This window comes from Cryptomeria japonica, chromosome 5 (genome assembly GCF_030272615.1).
Source record: "Cryptomeria japonica chromosome 5, Sugi_1.0, whole genome shotgun sequence".
Taxonomy (NCBI): Eukaryota; Viridiplantae; Streptophyta; class Pinopsida; order Cupressales; family Cupressaceae; genus Cryptomeria; species Cryptomeria japonica.
In genome coordinates, this window is record NC_081409.1 from 355,847,245 (window position 1) to 355,867,301 (window position 20,057).

At 37.2% G+C, this 20,057-nt stretch overlaps 1 protein-coding gene across 1 annotated transcript in view; it reads right to left on the reverse strand.

Annotated features, from left to right (window-relative positions):
- Positions 1-20,057, reverse strand: part of LOC131035817 (uncharacterized) — a 146,904-nt gene that overhangs the window by 30,097 nt on the left and 96,750 nt on the right. Inside the window, exons 5-10 of the mRNA XM_057967544.2 lie at positions 16,424-16,492; positions 16,135-16,203; positions 15,905-15,976; positions 15,405-15,491; positions 15,129-15,200; positions 14,213-14,718 (exon numbers count right to left, since the gene is read on the reverse strand). Coding sequence (XP_057823527.2) covers positions 14,213-14,718; positions 15,129-15,200; positions 15,405-15,491; positions 15,905-15,976; positions 16,135-16,203; positions 16,424-16,492 — 875 coding nt within the window. The remainder of the gene's footprint in view (positions 1-14,212; positions 14,719-15,128; positions 15,201-15,404; positions 15,492-15,904; positions 15,977-16,134; positions 16,204-16,423; positions 16,493-20,057) is intronic.

A 20,057-nucleotide genomic window follows, 5' to 3' on the forward strand; every position in this document is an offset into this window, starting at 1 on the left:
AACATCCTGACAATATATATGGAATATAAGGAAATGTCACTTATACTTAAATGTTATATTCCATATATGAATCCTGACGGAGAGGCTAAAATGTCAAATTTCGCTCCTGACCCTTCCAAAGGGTCCAGAGCGAAATTTCACAAAGGACCTAAGATTTCACCTAAGTTAGTGAGTGGTTGAGCGAATTTGCAAAGTTATGAAAGGAAATGCATCAAAGGGTTGAGTCTAAGGCAAAGTCAAGTCAAATCCAAGGTGAATTGAGTCTAGAATAGGAATTTCGCTCCTAACCCTTCCAAAGGGTCCAGAGCGAATTCCTCTATAGGACACTCTACATTGATCAAAACTATGAACTAATCCATGTCCTAGGTATTATTGAAGGCAATTCACTTGTTTGGATGAATAAATGTGAAAATGAAGTCAAGATTTGAGCCAAAGGGTGAATTTCGCCCCTGACCCTTCCAAAGGGTGCAGAGCGAAATTCTTGTATGACCCTATTTCTTCACAAAACCTTCAACTAAATGCCAACTTGAGGAGCAAATTCACTTGATCATGATGGAAGGAGGCTTGAGAAGTTATGTCCAAGGCATGGGAAGGAGAAAGGAAGTGTGAAATCAACCTAGAATATGAATTTCGCTCCTAACCCTTCCAAAGGGTCCATAGCAAAATTCTTCATAAACCTCATTTCCTTCCTTGTTTTGGCCAACATCTTAGTTCCTTGGGCATATTTGGAAGTGGATTGACATGTTTTTGCTTTAGGAAGTGATTAGAAGTGGAGGAGTGAAGGATTTTGTTCTAAATCATGAATTTTGCTCCTGACCCTTCCAAAGGGTCCAAAGCGAAATTCTTGAAAACACCTATTTCCCCCTTAGATGAGGTCAAGACCTTGGTTCTTATGGAGTGGATGGAAGTGAAGTGACGTGTCCTTGCCTTTTGAGGTGGATTGGAGTTGAAAAAATGAATAAATGAGCTCAAGACATGAATTTCACTCCTAACCCTTCCAAAGGCTCCAAAGCAAAATTCCCAAAATCTCCTTTTTCTCTAAATTTTGTGTCAAGCCAAGTGTGGATCAGGGTGAATTAAGATTGAAGATGTCCTTAAGCATACCTTTGAATAGCTTGTGACCATCAAATATGAAGGAATTGAGCTAAAACTTGAATTTCACTTCTGACCCTTCCAAAGGGTCTAGAGCGAAATTCTCTAAAGGTCCTGTCCTTGGCCATGATTCTCCTTTCAGGCCTTCTTAGGGGTCAAACAAATGTTTCTTTCATGAGAGAGGGATCCAAAGTTGAAAGTCAAAGGAAAGCAAGGTATGAAGAATGAATCTAGGTGAAGGAAAACAAGCAAATCTTGAATTTCGCTCCTGACCCTTCCAAAGGGTCGAGAGCGAAATTCTCAAAATCACCTAGTTTGCTCATGATTGAGATCAAGACATGGATTCCTAGGCCTTGGTGGAGAGAAGACTAGTGTATGCTTGCCTTGGGAGGCATTTTGGAGTTTTGTCCCTGGGCAGGATCCTAAAGAAAATTCCATTTTGATGCCTTCTTGTTAATGATTTAAGGTAAGAAATGCTATGTTGAGATAAATATATTATGTGTCCTTAATCACCTTTTGGTTTGTTTTGCAGATGGAAGAAAATCAGGCCAAGACAAGGACGACCTATTCTAAGCCCATCATCATCAAGGACGTTCCAAAGGCATGGAGGAGGACTCAAGATGCTTCTAAAGCGTTGAAAGGCTACAAGTGTTCAAGGAGTTCCAGGCTATCCTCAAAATACTCCATTCTACCACACAAAAGAACCATAGGATGACTGAAAAGAATCTTACCAACACTTCAAGGTGAGGTATGCTACCGGAGAAAGAAGAACTTGACAGTAAGGAAGCCTCATCAAGCACATAGAGAATCAAGGAGTGCATCATTCATCGCATCAAGGACAAAGGAGGATCAACTAAGATACAAACGTCAGACAAGGTGGCATCCCAGTCACTTTCCCTCCACTCGGATTGGTCCACCTCAGCATGTCCAGATTCAATGTACCTAATTTATCAGGGATGGCACAAACTTCGGTGTACCTACCCCTACTTCCTATTGGCCCACACTCATTGAATGTAATTTTCTCATTGGCTAAGAAATTTTTTTATAACAAACCCTAATTAGGATTTCTATCTTGTAATCCTAGCCATTGATTCTAAGTCAATCAGAGCCATCAATTTGTAAAGGGCTCCTTAGATAAAGCTCTGGCTCTTCATTTGCAAAGGTTAATAGTTAGTTAATAGTAGTTAGGAGTTAGCAAGAAAGAGATAGTCAATAATTAGTAGCTCAATAATAGATAGCATTTTAGAGTAGAGTAGAAAGAGAAGGCAAAGATTGTTGTCAAGATATTGTTGCAAAGAATGGTGAATTCTATGTGTCGATTATACAATTTGCATGGTCTCTATACTTCTCAAGTTTAATTTCATGTTATTAGATGAATGGAATAAATTCGTATATCCATACTACTAGCGGTTTGTTGATTGCAAACTTGCCTTGCGTAGTCAACTGGAATCATTCAACTTAAGCTTAACTTCAATTATCGCTTCTTCATTGATATGCATCAACCTGACGGTGTCTATGCTTGTTGCGGTGATTTGAACATCATAAAGCTATCCTTAGAAGATCGCACTAACCTTGTGGAGATGATCATAACATGTCAAAGAAAGACTTAGTTAGAGTTTCATCAAAGGTCATCCATTGCTCCTACATTCTTAGTGTTAGAATTAGATTCCTCTCCAACCCTTATCGTTTTTCCCTTTTTTAAAAATCAAGGATCAGTAAAGTCCCACCTTCCAGTGATATCCAAAGCAAAATCAGACACTCAGGTCATCGAATGTAAGTCCCCTTGTGATTCCAGCAAAATCACATCATACCGCAAGAGCTTATCCACAAGTAGAGAACCTACATATCAGAACCTTGGAGCTGCTCCGATTGATCCTTCTGTGAAATCTTCAGCATTCGGAGACTCTTTATTCAAGAGAGGATAAGATAGCTTGGTATTTTATTCTGTGTTCACATGTGCATAAAAAACATATCAACAGTATGCCACCTCATGATGATGGTTGAGGACCATCGGTTAAGGACCACATGAGGCTACAAAGGATAAGGTCTTGTTGTTGAGCCTAGGGTAGAGGATACTTGGGGCACCTCATCATGTCTTACAACTCAACCCTTGTTATGGTTGAGTTTCCATGTGATTGTTGATATTGGGTTATACATATCTTAACCCTAGAATTGGATGTATTTCATGAGTTATTTCTATATTGTTGTCTAATCTCATTGTGGGTTTCGAAAGATAGGCTTATCTGATCTTATTCTTAAATGAAGATTATATCCCTAACTATGTTTGCTCTTGTTTCATTTTGGATTTGTGATTTTTGGGCAAAAACTAGGGCATTTACAAAAAGGGACATTACACAACCCCGAGACCAAGGTTGGAAAATAAGCAAGAGAAACTACAAGGGAAAATTGTCACCTTCAAGTTGATCTTTTGCTCTTCAATTAGTTCTTCATTCCTCTATCCTACAAAAGACCCCATTGCCAATTCAAGGCCTCTATTTGAAGAGAAAAATAAGAGGCAAAACAACTTTGGGTTTCCAAAACCAAGGGTAGAATACCACTCCCAAATGAGAAGTTGCAATTTTTAATTTAGAACAATTGCAAATAATGCTAAATTTGATTGCACATGGACTCCCACCACCAGTGCCAAGATTTGGAAAAGTCCAATAAGCTAAGGAAATGCCATTCAATGCTCCATAAAGAACTTTCCTTCCCACCTCAACCAACATTCTAAATCAAGAGTCAATTATGAGTCCATAACTCCACCTAGGACCTGAAAAATAGAAACTGCCAAGCGACTAATTCTTGGATGCCCATTTTGAATGTCAAACATTAAGGCAAGATTTAGGAGTTATGACAAGTTGTAACTCCCAATTTCCACACTATGAAAGGCACATTCAAACATTTTTCTCTTAAAATTGTCTTGAAAATGAATTCAAATTAATATAGGTTGCAACCAAAGAAAGTAACCAAAATATTTATAAAATCTTTGGCCTTTATTACATAAATTATTTTCCTATAACATTTATTCCTAGACATTTGTATAAAAATTAATTTAAATATTTTTGATGATGCAAGCTTGGCCTTACACCATGGATGCTTCTACATCAACTTGGGATGATTTCTTTATGGTATGCCATTTGGCATGACCTATACATGGAATAATTCAACCAAAAATTATAAATCTGAAATCTTATCAATGATTTTACATATCAATTAATTTTCATGCTCACAAGTGATTTGTAGGCAAATAAAGTTTGAGAAATCTCTAATCTATCACTTCAAAATGATATTTCTTTTTTAATCACCAAATCTCCTCAAATCTTCTAATCAATTAGTAAACCTATGAATCCTAAACGAATCTACCATATATTGGCAAAGAGAGTTTCCATCCTCAAAAAAAATCTTTGTTGTAGGGTTTCTATCCTGTTGACGTGTATTTTGTACACAATCATACACAGAATAAAATACCCAAAGGCATCTTATCCTCTCTTGAATAAAGTCGCTAACTGCTGAAGATATCGCAAGAAGGATCAGTTAGGGTGACTCCAATGTTCTTTTTAGTAGGGTCTCTACATGTGGATAAGCACCAGTGGTCGTTGTGATTACTGTGTCATCAAGGGGCCTTACGTTGCCGAAGATTTTCTTAAACTAAACAAGCTTTCAAAAAATATCAAAAGAGTAGGGTTTGTAAGAGGTCTAATCTAGTCTAACCCTAAGAATGACTCAATGCGGACAAGACTTGGCAAGATTCTACCAACTTCAATATTGCCATAAATTAACAACTCAATTGAAATTGATGCGATTTTCTAAGGTAACAAATGATTTTTCAATACATCAAAGATCAAGGACACTACCACGAAGGTACATATCCAAGATACAACGATGATTGAAGGTTTAAGCAATTCAAGTATATCCAGTCGACCACGCAAGGCGTTCCTACAATCAGCAAGAAGCTAGTGGTTTGGAAAGCGAATCCTACCAAAGATCAAGTCCAACACTTTGTCCTTCGAATTAACACACTACTTTGATTGAGAATGATTCAAGAAAAATGAACAACCATGAAGATAACCAAGAGAATTGCAACAAAACACCATAACTTCAATATTTCATTGATCTCAAAGCCATCATGTACAACAATTGTTTGAATTCCTTTCTCAAAGCTCAATCTTGCTACAAAAATAACTTACTTCTAAACTCTATTCTCTAATGCATCAATAATTTCTAACTCTCTCTCTTATTTCTAATCTCAAAATGAAATGAAATGAGGGTATAAATAGCATCCTCAATTACAATGAACGGTCCAGATTGAAAGAAGATCAACGGTCAAGATTATGACACCTAAACCCTAATTAGGGTTTATTACAAATAGCCCCCTTTTTACTGAACAATATTAAATGCATAGCCAAATATTAAATTTGGCACAAAAATCTAGGAGACATAGACCAATGACAATTAAGGTGCCATGTCATTTATAACAACCTCTCATCTAGAATCTTATTCCCTTTCCAATGCTCCTTTTTAGCATATGCAATGAATCTTGATACGATTCCTTCGATCTCAACAATTGGAATCTCGGAAAGATTCCTCATTCTTTCTTCTAAGTGGATGACCTGATCAAATGCCTTGAGAAGAGCAGCGTCCCATTCAGGTTCAAGTTCCTTAGTCTTCTCAATCAGAAGCATGGTAGCAAACATCTGGTCCCGTTGCTCATCTGTGATAACATTAGCATCTTTGCAAAAGATGACCTTGATTCTATCCTCCAATTCCTGCAAATCCACATCTGTCTCAACCTCAATCCTCCTGCCAAGAATGGTACGTAGTACCTCAAATACTCTGTCCTGGATCGGGTGGATAACCTCCTCAACATGGCTACATCTGGTACTGATGTCCTCGAAGAGAACTTCCTTCATCTGGAGTAAGGTTGACCACTGAAGTAGACTGTGAGGTCCTCCATCCATGATCTTTTCCTGTGCTAAGACCTTCCTCGATGTTTGTCTGATTACTTGCAAGACAGGAATAATAACATCTTTGGTATGAGCAAAAGCGGCTACCGTTATCATCAAATTGTGGATGATCTCAAGAACCTGGATAGCTTGGTGAATGGTCTTCATCATCCTTGTTGCAAATTCTACGGCAACTGTATGAGATTTGTCCATCCAAGTGCTCATATGCTGGACCAAACTCCTGAATCTCTCTGCCTCACCAATTGATTGAAGGGGAAGTGCTTGTACGGGTGATCTTGCTGGATCCTGACGTCCCAAAGGCTGATTGAGATGGCTGAAATATGTCCTCCATGCACTGACCTCTCTCTCAAGCTTTCTATTCCTTTCCATTTCTTCTCTAAGCTTGTCTTTCAATGCCTCAAATGAATCGGTGGCATCATCCATTGTCTGTTCGGCAGTGGATGGACCTAGCTCAAATGTCTCTACATCATATTCCTCTGCGAGGATCTCACCTTCATACTTGTCCACTGCCGGTGTAGCTATCTGCAATTTTCTGGATCCAGTCTCATCTCTAATCATCTTGGACATCTTAGTAGCCTTCTTCCTTTCTGTCACTTCCTGGGAATGTCCAACAAGGCTCTCTAAATCAATCACATTGTCCTCGTCCTCGATCACAATTACCTTTGTTAATCTTTCCTTCAACCAATTTGGAATGGCAGATCTTGTTTCTTTAACCTGTATCTCCTTATGCAATGTTTCTTCTTCTCTGAGAGGAGATGTTACCTCGTTATTGTTCTTGTCTTCATGTAGCTCATTATCTTGGAGAGATCCATTTGGTGACCTTTGAGGTACCTGTCCTTCTTTATCATTCTGTACCATTGACTCCATAGACTCGTCTATCTCAAATGTCCTCTTTTCTTGTCGAGAAGACGTACCGGATGGACGATCTCAGTTGGCCTCTTGCTTCTTCTTGGAAGATTCTCTCTTCTCAGGTCTTTCTTTCCTCTTCGAGCCTCTTGGATGGAGATTGCCTTCACTTGCACTTCGAAGGTTGCCTTCACTTGTATTTCTGGGATTAGGATTGCCTTCGCTTACACTGGCCCCACCTTCAGCTGGTCTCTCCTCCAAGGTAAAAGTCATAGCTATGCCTTGCTCTCTCAACTTCTGATGCTGCACATCAACCCATCTGCGAGTACAAGACAAGACTGGAGCCATCAAAGCATCTAGATCCACAACCTCGGGCTCATTCCAATCTAACCTTACTGATTTGCTTTCTCGATCATAGGATGATTGGAGATGTCTGCCACTGTCCTGAGCTTGGTCGGCCACTCTGTAAATCTTGCATTTCCTGATGAAATCCAAAGGCAATCTAGAATGCATTTTTCTTTTCACTTCAAGATCATCTAAGAGATTCATCATAAAATCTTCTATTTGAAACTCATGCTTAAATTTCCTATCGACTGTCTCCTCTATATATCCATGTGGATCAAAGCTTTCTCTCAAGGCAAAGAATGAAAAAGAATACAAGGCCAACTCCTTCTCTGCATCATCCATGGCTAGAGCATTAGGACATACCTCAACTGAATTGCCCAATATGATAGGTACAGGAACTCCATTTCCATGTCTGTGTCTGAATGCCTTCGCATAAGCTGCCAACTGTCTTGTTACCTCAAGTAACACTATTCTGTCTGTCGGATATCTCGGCAACATGTATGGAGGTGAAGGACATCCATGAACTCTGATATAAGTAAATTTCGGAAATTGGATAAACCAAGCATCGTACCTCTTTACTAACTCCTGTGCATCCTGAGATAATCTATTGTGAATCCCACCTTGCAAAGTCCTGGTGATGTTCATCGTGAAGGTATCATTGACTAGCTTGTAGTTGCTTCCTGGCAGATGATGCAAGTGAACATAGGAATCACAGACTCTGACCTCGCTGGGTCCTCTTCCAATCACTCCTCTATGAGGTAGTCCTGCGTACTCAAAGCTCCTGATCAAGGCATATATGACGTATGAACTCATGTGGAAGGACTTGGTAGCCTTGAGTCTTCTCAACTGTACGTCCAAGCAATGGCTAATCATTCTAGCCCAATGGATTGTTCCTTTTCCCTGAACTATCACCTGGATGAAGTAGAACATCCACTTCTCGAAATAGAAGGCCTGAGGGGCTCCTGTGACTCGGTTGAGCATTGTTATCAAATCTCTGTACTCCTCCTGGAAATCGATCCTATGTGGTGTGTTCGGTATCTTGCTCAGGCGAGGACGACTCTTAAGTAGCCAATTCTTGTTGATGATGCTTAGGCAAGCATCTGGATCATCTTCGTACATGGACCTGGCTCCTTCTATTCTTTTGTAGACCATATCTCTGTGCTCTGGAAGATGGAAAGCCTCACTTATAGCTTCATCTGAAAGATAAGCTAAAGTGTTTCCCTCCTTGGACACAATCGTTCTGGACTGTGGATCATAATGACGAGCACACTCGATCATCAATTCATGGCACTGGACTGCTGGAGGGAAGCCGGCCGCCTTAATGATGCCACTTTCAATTATCCTTCTGGCGACAGGTGAGGGCTTGCCAATGTAAGGGACCTCTCGAAACTTCTTCGTACTGAAGTTGCCCAAGTTGGTATCTCCAATGTTGCTCCACTTCGACACGATCTTGGTCTCCAGTTCTTCAGTCTTTTGATCTTCCTTCATGAGAGCTGGACGACTGGTGGATGCTCCCGCCTTTGGGGTCGCCATTGTAATACCTACACAACATTTCATAATAAGTAGCTAGATTTTGCAATGTATAACATAGATTAGATTAAAGATTAATTTTAGGAAACTTCATGATAAGTCCTTGAGTTATCATTTCCTAAATACGATCGAGCTACTTGAAATTCAAAATTTCAAAATTCAAAATTTAAGGCCATGACGATCAAAATTCAAAATTCAAGACAAAGGATCACATCGCCATACCTTACTTGAGAGCTTAACTCTAAAATGCAAAACAAGGAAATTCGCCTAGGCAAAAATCAAAATTTGAAGCTTTCAACGTGATTCCCTTCAAACGAACGTTCTCCTTAGCACTTCGCCACCTTTGGGGTCTTTGACGTGATCTTAGCAAGTTCGCTCAACTCCAACCAAACTCGCACTCCCCTTTGATGATGCTCGTGCCACTTTGATGAAATTCACACCTCTTGAATACAATTCGCACACCTCTTTAATGATAACTTCGCACTTCCTTGTCTTCTCCAAATCGCAAATGAAGGATGAATGATGATTTAAAAATGAAATAATTCACCTCCCCTTTATAGGTGTTCACCCTCTCATTTACCTCTAGGCCGACTTTGTAATTAAAAATAAATTTTAAATAAAATTAAGGGCCGACTTTGTAAAACAAAGCAAATAAAACCCAAGCGCCCCAATTTTTATTTAAAATAATAATTAATTCATTTAATGCCTTCGTTTTTTTTTAATTCGATTTTTTTAAAGGCAACAAATAATTAATAAATGCTCATGCGCTATTTTAAATGCCAATTCTAATTAAATATTTCAAATTTCATCGATCTTAGCATTTAATAAAATTTAAAAAATGTGTTAGCGCCAAAATTTGGGAGATGGAAAAATACAAACCATATCGCTCTGGTCCCTGGGAGAGGGATAGGAGCGAATTAGCACTTTAACCTTGATTCTCTTGCCTTCTACGTTCAAAATCATCTTCTTCACGTTGCAACTGACATCTTCGTTATGAATCTCGAGCTTGATCGATTTGATCTCGTAGACGAATGCCCCTTGGGGTTATTATCGCCCTGGTCCCTTGGTGAGGGACAGGAGCGAACTTAGTGTTCTAGCCGAAATTTATCCTCTTTTAAACTTAGCTTCTTGTTCATCCCCTTCCAAATGATATCTTCAACCTTGTATAATCTTGCTTTGACGTGATTTTTGAAGGAAAATGAGTGATTTAATTAATATCGCCCTGGTCCTTGCCTGAAGGACAGGAGCGATTTAGCTTCTTTGCCCAAGTTGATCACTTTTGGCGTTTGGTTTCTCGCATATCATCTTCTCAAAAGCACTTTTGACTTTGTGCAACCCTGCATGTCCTTGGCTAGACGTAATTTTTGAAAGAGATGGCCAATGTAGTGAACATCGCCCTGGTCCTTGCCTGAAGGACAGGAGCGATCCTTGGTGTCTTGGGCTCATCCTTGTTCCTATCAACTCGCATTCGCCTTCACAATGTAAAACGATGTCCTTTGGTCCTTCTTGAACAATTGAAATGTGACTATCATTCAAAACTTAAGCCTTTATAGAGATTTCGCTCTGGTCCTTGACTGAGGGACAGGAGCGAATTTGGGCATATAGTGTAAATCTTTCATCATATTGACTTGCAGTTGTCTTCAAGGCGCAAAATAATGTTCTTTACTTCCTTTCGAACACTTGAAATGTGAGTGGCAACCTAAATTTAGACACATTTGAACATTTCGCTCCGGTCCCTTGGAGAGGGACAGGAGCGAACTTGGGCATTTAGTGCAAATCCTTCATCTTTGGCGGTCTTTGCAACTTCATTCTTCGTCGAGACACCTCAAACGTCATTGCCACCTTGTACTTTGACTTGGAGTGATTTAAACTTGGGAGGAAGGCGACATAACCAATATTTCGCCCTGGTCCTTGACTGAGGGACAGGAGCGAACTGGCACTTGTAGGCTCAATCGTGTTTTGCCAATGTTTAAAATTATCTTCAACGGACTTGTTGTGCACCCTTTCATTCATCCTTGGCCTGGAATTCGTTCTAACTTGGCAAGAAATTGGTCTAAGGAAGAAATCGCTCTGGTCCCTGGCTGAGGGACAGGAGCGCCTAGGCAAATATGAGCCTCCTTTTGGTGTCTTGCAATTTTCAATTTGTCTTCAACGGGTTCGTTACACCTTCTTTGCTTGCTTCAAATTTAATGTTCACTTGATCTTTGCCCAAAACTTGCTCTATAAGGAAATTCGCTCTGGTCCCTAGGAGAGGGACGGGAGCTATCACTAAATTTCGCCCTGGTCCCTGGGAGAGGGACAGGAGCGATTTAGCTTCTAGGTCTAGTTTTCCTCATGTTTGCGCTTTCAAATTATATTCAACTGATAAAATGCACTTCCTTGGTTCTCCTCAAATCACGAAATCGTTCAAATCTTGCAAGGACAAGGCAATGTTGGATTTTAAGCTTCGGTCCTTCAGTGAGGGACAGGAGTGATTTTTGCCCCTAGCACATTTCCATGTTTGCGAAATTGTTCAAATTATATTCAACGGAAAGAACATGCCTTCCTTTATCTCTTCCAATCCGAAAATCGTCTTGATCCTACAAAGACAGTAAAATTTTGAGAAACAAGCTCCGATCCTTCAGTGAGGGACAGGAGCGATTTTGCTTCCACAGGCCCAAATATCATGATTTCAAGGGTTTAGTCACTTCACAAGGCAAAAACAAGTCATTTCCAATGCCCGGAATCAATTATCAAAATTCTCAAAATTTGGTCAAAATCATTCAATCGGACAAAAATCAAAATCTCATCATTAACACTTAGACAAATTTGGACTTTGTATTCAAAATTCCGACTGAAACTAGATAGATTCACTTGACCTTTGGCGAATTTACCTTATTTCAAAATTGCATCCTACGGGAGGAAGCTCAAAAGCTCTCAAGATGGACTAGACTCTGGCCTGAAAACATAGAACAGAAACCCTAAGGCTTGACCCTAGTCCAGACAACTGGCAAACTAAACCAAAACCCTAAAAAAACAAAGAGAAGACGAGCAAAGAAGCAAAAAGAGGGGGTCCCCATTTTTAATGGGGCGATGTGTGAAATGGTCACAACATATCCTAGGTAGAAAAGACGAACAATAGCTCAATTTCCAAGATGGGGTTTTGAACAATAAATTGTCAAGAATGAACTTTCTCCTCTCAAATCTTCCTTTTATACACTTTTTGAAACTAATATAATATTATTTTCAATAACTTTTATTTTTTCCATTTAAGTGACTTTATAATTTAACTTTATATTTTGGGATCCAAAAAGTCACTTGTTAATTTAAATTTTTCAACTTTATATAAACAATCTATTAAATATAAATCATCCAAAAAGAGATTTTATTTAGACAACTTAATTTAATCAATTAAATATTCCTTTCTTACCTCCTAAATAACCTACAAGAATAAAAATAGACAAAGGGTCTCCACCAATCCCTTACATCATATGTGAAGAGAACATTAGAATAAACTATTAAAAAATCAATATACAAATTATGAATAACTAATACATATTATTCAAATTAAGTTAAATTTTTTATTTTTTTTTACACAAAAAACTTCCCTTTCTAATAAAAAAAAAATCTACTGCACATCCATTCCATTTTATATAATACTAAAATACTAATACGAATGCAGAAAATTGAACATTTCACATCCATTTCATTTTATATAATACTAAAATACTAATTCGAATGCAGAAAATTGAACATTTCAGATTTCCATCATTTTATATTAATAAGTTTTCCTAATCTAGAAACTAACATTTGCTTCCATCAGCATCTGTGAAATAGTAGTTACGTGCTACACCAACTCATTGTCTTCAATATTTTCACATAGCATCAAAAGTTGAAAGAAGTATTTTAAAGATCTAGCAGTTGGGATATTTTAACAAATCAATCAGTAATGGCTCGTCTCAGCAAATTAGAAAAAATAAAATAATAACTAAGGCACTCGTAGGTTGGATTTATAAGATACGAATATAACATTAAGATTTTTTAAATAATTCAGGTCTAGACATAAAAACATAATGCTGCCTCTAAAATAGTGTATTATATTTTTATTATGGAATGTTCCTTTTTTTAAGTTTAGCTTTTTTTTTCATAAAGTTTTTAGGTGAAAGTATAATAGATTTTTAAGCATATTCTATTTGACATTTTGATTATACATTTTTCTATTTCTATATATATACAATTTGATATTAAATAATAAACTAATTTTTTAATTTTATATATAATATTATTTTGTAGTTGCCAAGATTTTCTAATTTAAATTTAAATATTGATTGAATTCCATTGGTATTAGTACACGGTATTGAATTCCATTCACACTAGTACCAATCCATATCAATACAATGAAATGCTACCATAGCATGTGTATCTAGGACACAATTTCTCTACCAAAAAATGACGATAAAATGTTAAAAAAATGTACACCTATATTTTTACAGGCTATAGCTATTTTGGCTCCAAAATGTTACATTTGCGTGTTGTTGACCCTCAATAACGTGATTAACGGCTGTGATTTTCACGAATGACACGACGTAGGGATATAACATTTTGGAGCTAGAATAGCTGCGTCCTATTTTTAACTACATTTTATTCTTGCATCAGACTCAAAGGTCAGGTTAGTGTATAGCTTAATAGACCAACTTGTCTCATGTTCTAACTAAACATAAGTTTATATTTCCAAATGTTTCTACGACAGGTCCCATGGAGGGGGCTTAAGCTCTATTTTTAAGGAAGAGGTGGTCTCATGAAGAAATTATTTGTTTGCTATGGGATTATTTAGAATCTTTTCCCAAAAAATAGGAGCCACTACTTTTTAAACTTGTAATTTTAAACAAGTGAAAATGAGGCGGGACTAGAAATTGCCCCACCAATTTAGAAATATTTTATGCCACTTGTCAATCATCTGAATTTAAAGGGAAAACTAACATTAAAACATTAAAACATTAAAACATTCCTAAAAATTTTCAACACATCCAACTCTATTTAGGAAGCCCTCTGCCATAAGACCTCAACCTAAACATAACTTGTTATAATTCAGTGCTACTTCATGATTTTATCTCTAAATTTGTTTTTAGCCTCTCTTTATATGGTGGTCTTATGTTTTAGGTATCTCTTATCACAGAAGGGTTTCTTACATACATTTGGAAAAGGATTTAGGTATCAAGTGAATTCTCGCAGTATGCAATTTACTCCACGTTAGAAGGGCTCTTGTGCTTAAACAGATAGGAATGGCAGATAACAAAAGGAAAAGAAAGAACATGCATGCAGAGAAGAAAATATATTTATTTGTAACTTCACTATCATCATTTATCATATCACAGATAAGCATATTAAATTATATCCACGAAGAAAAAATAGAAATAAAAATGAATGCAAAAGGGATTTTAAGTTGAAAGACATACGTCGTGCATATGGCTCCTCAAGTGTAATATTTATCCATTCACGTGGCCCAAATATTTCACTATCAGGAATTGTCCATTCAGCAAATCTCTTTCGTATTCGATGAATCTCACTTTCATTGAATAAATACACTCCGCGAATCTTAGGAGGGAAGAACTTCGTGTTCATCGACAATCTTGGACCTGGTTCCCAGATATATGTGATTACGGAAAACTGATATAAAATTAAATTCAATCCAGATGACATATACTCGTCAAATCTCTTTCGATAATGAGGGAACTGGGAGAAACCAGGACTCTTCAAACGCATTCCAATTTCAAAGGGGACCACACAGAAACAATCAGTGCCTGGGATATACTCATAATATGGAGCTGTACAGGAGTTCGGAGAGCATTTAGTAAAACTGTTGTTGGTGCTTCCACAAGTGTCTTCAATTCTCTTTTGAGTACCACAGAATTCAGCTATTCTACTTTGGCTATTTTGGCTGCAAACAGGGTTACCCTGCAACCTGGCATTTAACCAAATTGAAAATACCTCAGAAAATAAGAACAAACAAAACCAAAGCTTCAATATATGATTAATTTTAATTCTTCAGTTGTTCACTAGAAATTAGTGTAATACGCTAGAGTACTTGATAATCTCTTTTAATGCAATGTAGTGCTAAAATACTTTTGTGTTGTCTGCAATGTCAATGTACTGTGTCAGAATTCAGATAGGTTTTTGCCATTTATATCATTCGACACATATTTGATTTTCCTTTGTTAATGTCAATTGCACAAACAACTATGGATATATGGAAGAAACAAACCAATACGAATTTTAGGACTTACCAAAGCCAAGTAATTGATTTAACATGTAAGCAAATGAACAAAAGACAAACAAAATATAATGATAAATAACTACGAAAATTTGTTTTACCACATGGTGATATTTGGAATTGTTGCAGTTTTTGAAGCTTTTACATTGGTAAGGTTATTGTTTCGGAAATCGCTGCAATACGTACAATCAGAGTGATTAGTAATACAACATTTAACTTCCTATATGCAAAGAAAACCCTTACCAAAAGAGAAATATAGACATCGACCAAAGAAAATATCAGTAAATAAAATTGTCATGTACATAAAAGAACTTTTGCATCAGTAAAAAATGAAATACAAACATCTAAACAATGATAGCATCTTAGTGGCAACATACAGAAACAGTGTTGCATTAGAACCAAATATTATATTCAACCCAATGCCATCTGGTACAGCACCACTGAGCTGATTGTTTTCAAGTGATCTGCAGGGGGGCAAAAGAAAGGTAAGTTTAGTTCAAGTTTCAATTTAGTGTTCAATGTAAACTCATTATCTTTCCAAAAGCATAATGTTATATTTTGGTCTTCGTGGATACTGTTCTTATTAACTTTTACTTTTCTTGAATGAACTGTATCTGCTTTTTTTCCCCTATTTTTTGGTTGTAATGCATCAAGATTTGATCTCAATGTTAAAGTGAGCTAAAAACTCGTGCTCCAAATGTTTACTTTTATCGTCCTTCCCATCGACTATTTTCAATATTATGCAACTGATAGGATCTACTTCAATATGAGATTTTTCACAATGTAAGGAATTCGTTGTACTTAATAAACTGTTAGTGGCACATTCAGATCAACAACATTTTTCAGAGAGTTTTCATCAATGAGCCATGGTTCTTACAGCCTTTGAAGTTGAGGCAATGCTGCAAAGCTTTTTGGTATTGATCCATTAAGATTATTGTGCGATAGATCACTGCAAACAACATATTATTCCATTGATTAATTAAAGTATCATTGTGATGCAAATAAGAGTTTCTAACAACTGTAGAATGGAATTCTAGAACTATGATCCACAAGTCTGATATACGTTTGGTAAAAAGTTAGTTCAAATTTTATTATGAGGGTTCTTACATGGTAGTAATGTTCATTGAGAGAGCAGATGATGGAATCTTGCCTGTCAGATTATTGTGGCTCAGATCTCTGCAAAATAAACAGTCATTGAACTTCAAACCATCATGTCATCTAAATCTTTGAGTCACAAGGCACCAATCTAAGTTCCATATCTTACACTATGCAACTGAATACATAAACCTAAAGATATTCCAATTTCCAAACAAAATGAGAGCATATGATGAAATGCATCCAATGAAGATAATAATTCCATTGACAAGGATGTTCCTGATAACAATGCTGAACTTACAAAACTAACAAAGCAGGTATGCTACTAAAGTCTGGTATAGATCCCAGCAAGCCGCAATTCCTTAGACTCCTACATCACAAAGTATCACAAATAAATAAACGTATATGTCCCCTACTAGGTTTAGGCATGTTTTAACCATAATTAATTTATTTCAATATATTTATGACTCAACCTAAATATTTTAGGAGACAATTCCACCTTAACATGAATCAAATCAGTGATATTCCACAGCTCAATCAATTAACTATTAATAAATAAATTATTCATCTATCATACATCCATAGTTCTTAATGCAAGTGTCAAACCAATGGTAATATCTCTTATGTGAAAACATCTCCTTTCCCAAATTTCTTAAATACTAACAGTCATAACAGAAAACATATATTCTTCGTACTGATAGTAGATTAATAATTCTTCTGATTTATATTCTAATATTTATTTGTCTGATCAAAACATATTATATATATACTTTTATCTATTTTCAGATATTATTATTATATATATATTACTGTAGAGCAGTTCCAGTATCACAATAATTTATAATTATTATATTATCATTAATATTCAGAATAATATTAAACTCTACATATGAACCAGCGGCCTTTTATATTAAACATACATACTAAGCACGTCCCTATGCATACCACTAAGGACAAGGATGTTACTGCGTGTAACTTAATAACAGTCCTGATCTGATCTGATTGATGGCTGCAAATAATGTAAATTCCTTTTACTTTTATTCCCCATTGATATTATGGAACTGTTGTGACCATTTCACACATCGCCCCATTTAAAATGGGGACCCCCTCTTTTTGCTCGTTTTTCGCTTTCATTTTTAGGGTTTTGTTAGTTTGTTAGTTGTCTGGATTTAGGGTCAAGCCCTAGGGTTTTAATTACCGTCTTTTCAGACCAAAATCCAGTCAGTTTTGAGAGCTTTTTGAGCTTCCTGTGGTAGGATGCAATTTTGAATGAAATGAATTCGCTAGAATGGTCTATTTTCAATTGGAATTTTGAACGCAGGGTCTAAATTTGTCTAAGTGTTGATAATGAAATGTGAATTTTGTCCAATTGAGCAATTTTGACCAAATTTTGACACTTTTGATTTTTGATCCCGGGCATTGGAAATGATTTGTTTTCGCCTTGTGAAGTGATTAAACTTGTTAAATCTTGATATTTTGGCCTGTAGGAGCAAAATCGCTCCTGTCCCTCAGTGAAGGACCGGAGCTCGTTTTCAAATATCTTACTATCTCTGCAGGGTCAAGATGAATTTTGAATTGAAAGTAATAGAGAAAGGCGTGATCTTTCCATTGAATATAAATTGAAGAATTTCACAAACACAGGAATGCCTCCAGGAGTCAAAATCGCTCCTGTCCCTCAGTGAAGGACCGGAGCTTGAAATCAAATTTTGCTTTGTCCTTGCAAGATTTTAATGACTTGATGATTTGAAGAGGTCTAAGGAGATGCATTTTACCAAATGAATATAACTTGAAGTGCAAACATGAAGAAAAATGGTCCAGAATGCCAAAATCGCTCCTGTCCCTCAATGAAGGACCAGGGCGAAGTTCTTTGTAGCTCCCGTCCCTCTCCCAGGGACCAGAGCGAAGTTCTTCATAAGGCAAAATTCAGGCAAAAATCAAGTAAGTTTTATGTTTGAAGGCAAGAAAGTAGATGAGTTGAACCCATTGAAGATAAATTGAAGATTACAAAACGTCAACAAGGGACTCAAATGCCCAAGTTCGCTCCTGTCCCTCAGGCAGGGACCAGAGCGATTTTTGTCTAAGACAAATTTCTTGCCAAGTTTGAAAGATTTCCAAGGCATGGATGAATGTATGGAGGCATAACAAAATCGTTGAAGATAAATTTTGAAGGTGTTAAGGTGAAATGATGCCTACAGGACCAATATCGCTCCTGTCCCTCTCCAAGGGACTAGGGCGATATAATGATTATGATGTCGTTCTTCCAAATTCAAACCACTCCAAGACAAAGAACATGGTGGCAAGGGCGTTTCGAAACATCTCCATCAAGCGCAAAGCATCAAAAGTTGCTAACATTGAAGAATTTACACCAAGACACCTAATTCGCTCCTGTCCCTCAGGAAGGGACTAGAGCGAAATTTGCATAAAGGCATAAATTTTGAAAGTTTATCACGCATCAAGCAACTAAGAAGGATCAAGGGACTACGTTTTACCCAATGATGACAATTGCAAGTTGATCGAAACAAGGACAAGCTCAAAACGTTGAAGTTCGCTCCTGTCCCTCAGGAAGGGACCAGAGCGATATTGAATATATTGGCCAATTCATGCAAAATCACGTTAAGTCAATGTTTTGCAAGGTCATACAAGGTCTAAGGCGTCTTTTGAAGGTGATATACCAAAGTGTTGAACGTTAAAATGCTACCAATTTGTACGAAGAGCCTATATCGCTCCTGTCCTTTGGACAAGGACCAAAGCGATTTTCATTAAAACACTCATGTTTCGTCAAAACCATGTCAAGGCAAGTTCACGCAAGATCAAGGACGTCCTTTAAGAGGCAATGAACGAGGAACCAAGGTTGAAAGGTGATGCATTTGGACTAGAGCTTCAAGATCGCTCCTGTCCCTCTCCAAGGGACCAGGGCGATGATCTTCTAAGCATCAAAGCGCTTTGTAGAATTCAAGTGAAACGAGAGAGGAATGAAAGAATAACATGGTTTGTCCCTCACAATGAAGATTAAAGTTCGAAGATGCAAGATCAAGGAGAAAACACTAGGATCGCTCCTATCCCTCTCCAAGGGACCAGGGCGATATTTGCTAAAGCACTTATGTTCCTTCGAAAATCATGACAAAACAAACTTGCAAAGGGTTCAAAACGTTGTTTGAAGGATAATGGACGAGGAATCAAGATCAAGAACGAAGAATCTCACGTAAAAGAATAGGGATCGCTCCTGTCCCTCTCCAAGGGACTAGGGTGATAATGGTCATGAGATGCACAAGCAAGATATTCAAGTTCAAAGGACCTAGCAAAAATGCCAACTTCAACGTGGAGATGAAGACTTTGAATGTCAAAAGCACAAGGATCGAGACAAAATTGATGGTTCGCTCCTGTCCCTCAGTCAGGGACCAGGGCGATGAGGTTTGCATCATTTTTCATTTTTTAAATTTTGGCGCTCAAACACATTTTTGAATTTATTTAAATGCTAGATTCGATAAGCTTTAAAAATCCAATTAAAATGGCATTTAAAATATAGCGCAAAATATTAGTTAAGTGTTTTTGCCTTGTAAAAAATCGAAATTGTTAAATTCAAAAACGTTGGCAAATAATTAATTAATTATTTTAATAAAAATTGAGTGGAGCGCTTGATATTTATTTGTTTATTTTACCAAAAGTCGGCCTTTTACTTTATTTTAAATTCGCTTTTAATTACCAAGTCGGCCTAGTAGTAATTAAGGTGTGAGCGCTATAAAGGGAGGGTGAAAATCTTCATTTTCACATTATCATTCTTCATTCACATGCGATTTGAGAAGGTGCGAAATTGTGTTCAAAGTGCAATTTGGAGTTTACAAAGCAAGGTGGTGCGAATCTAAAGTTTCCATTTTTGCGAATTTGCCAAGGCATTAGAGATCACGTCAAAGACTTGAAGGGTGGCGAACTTGATA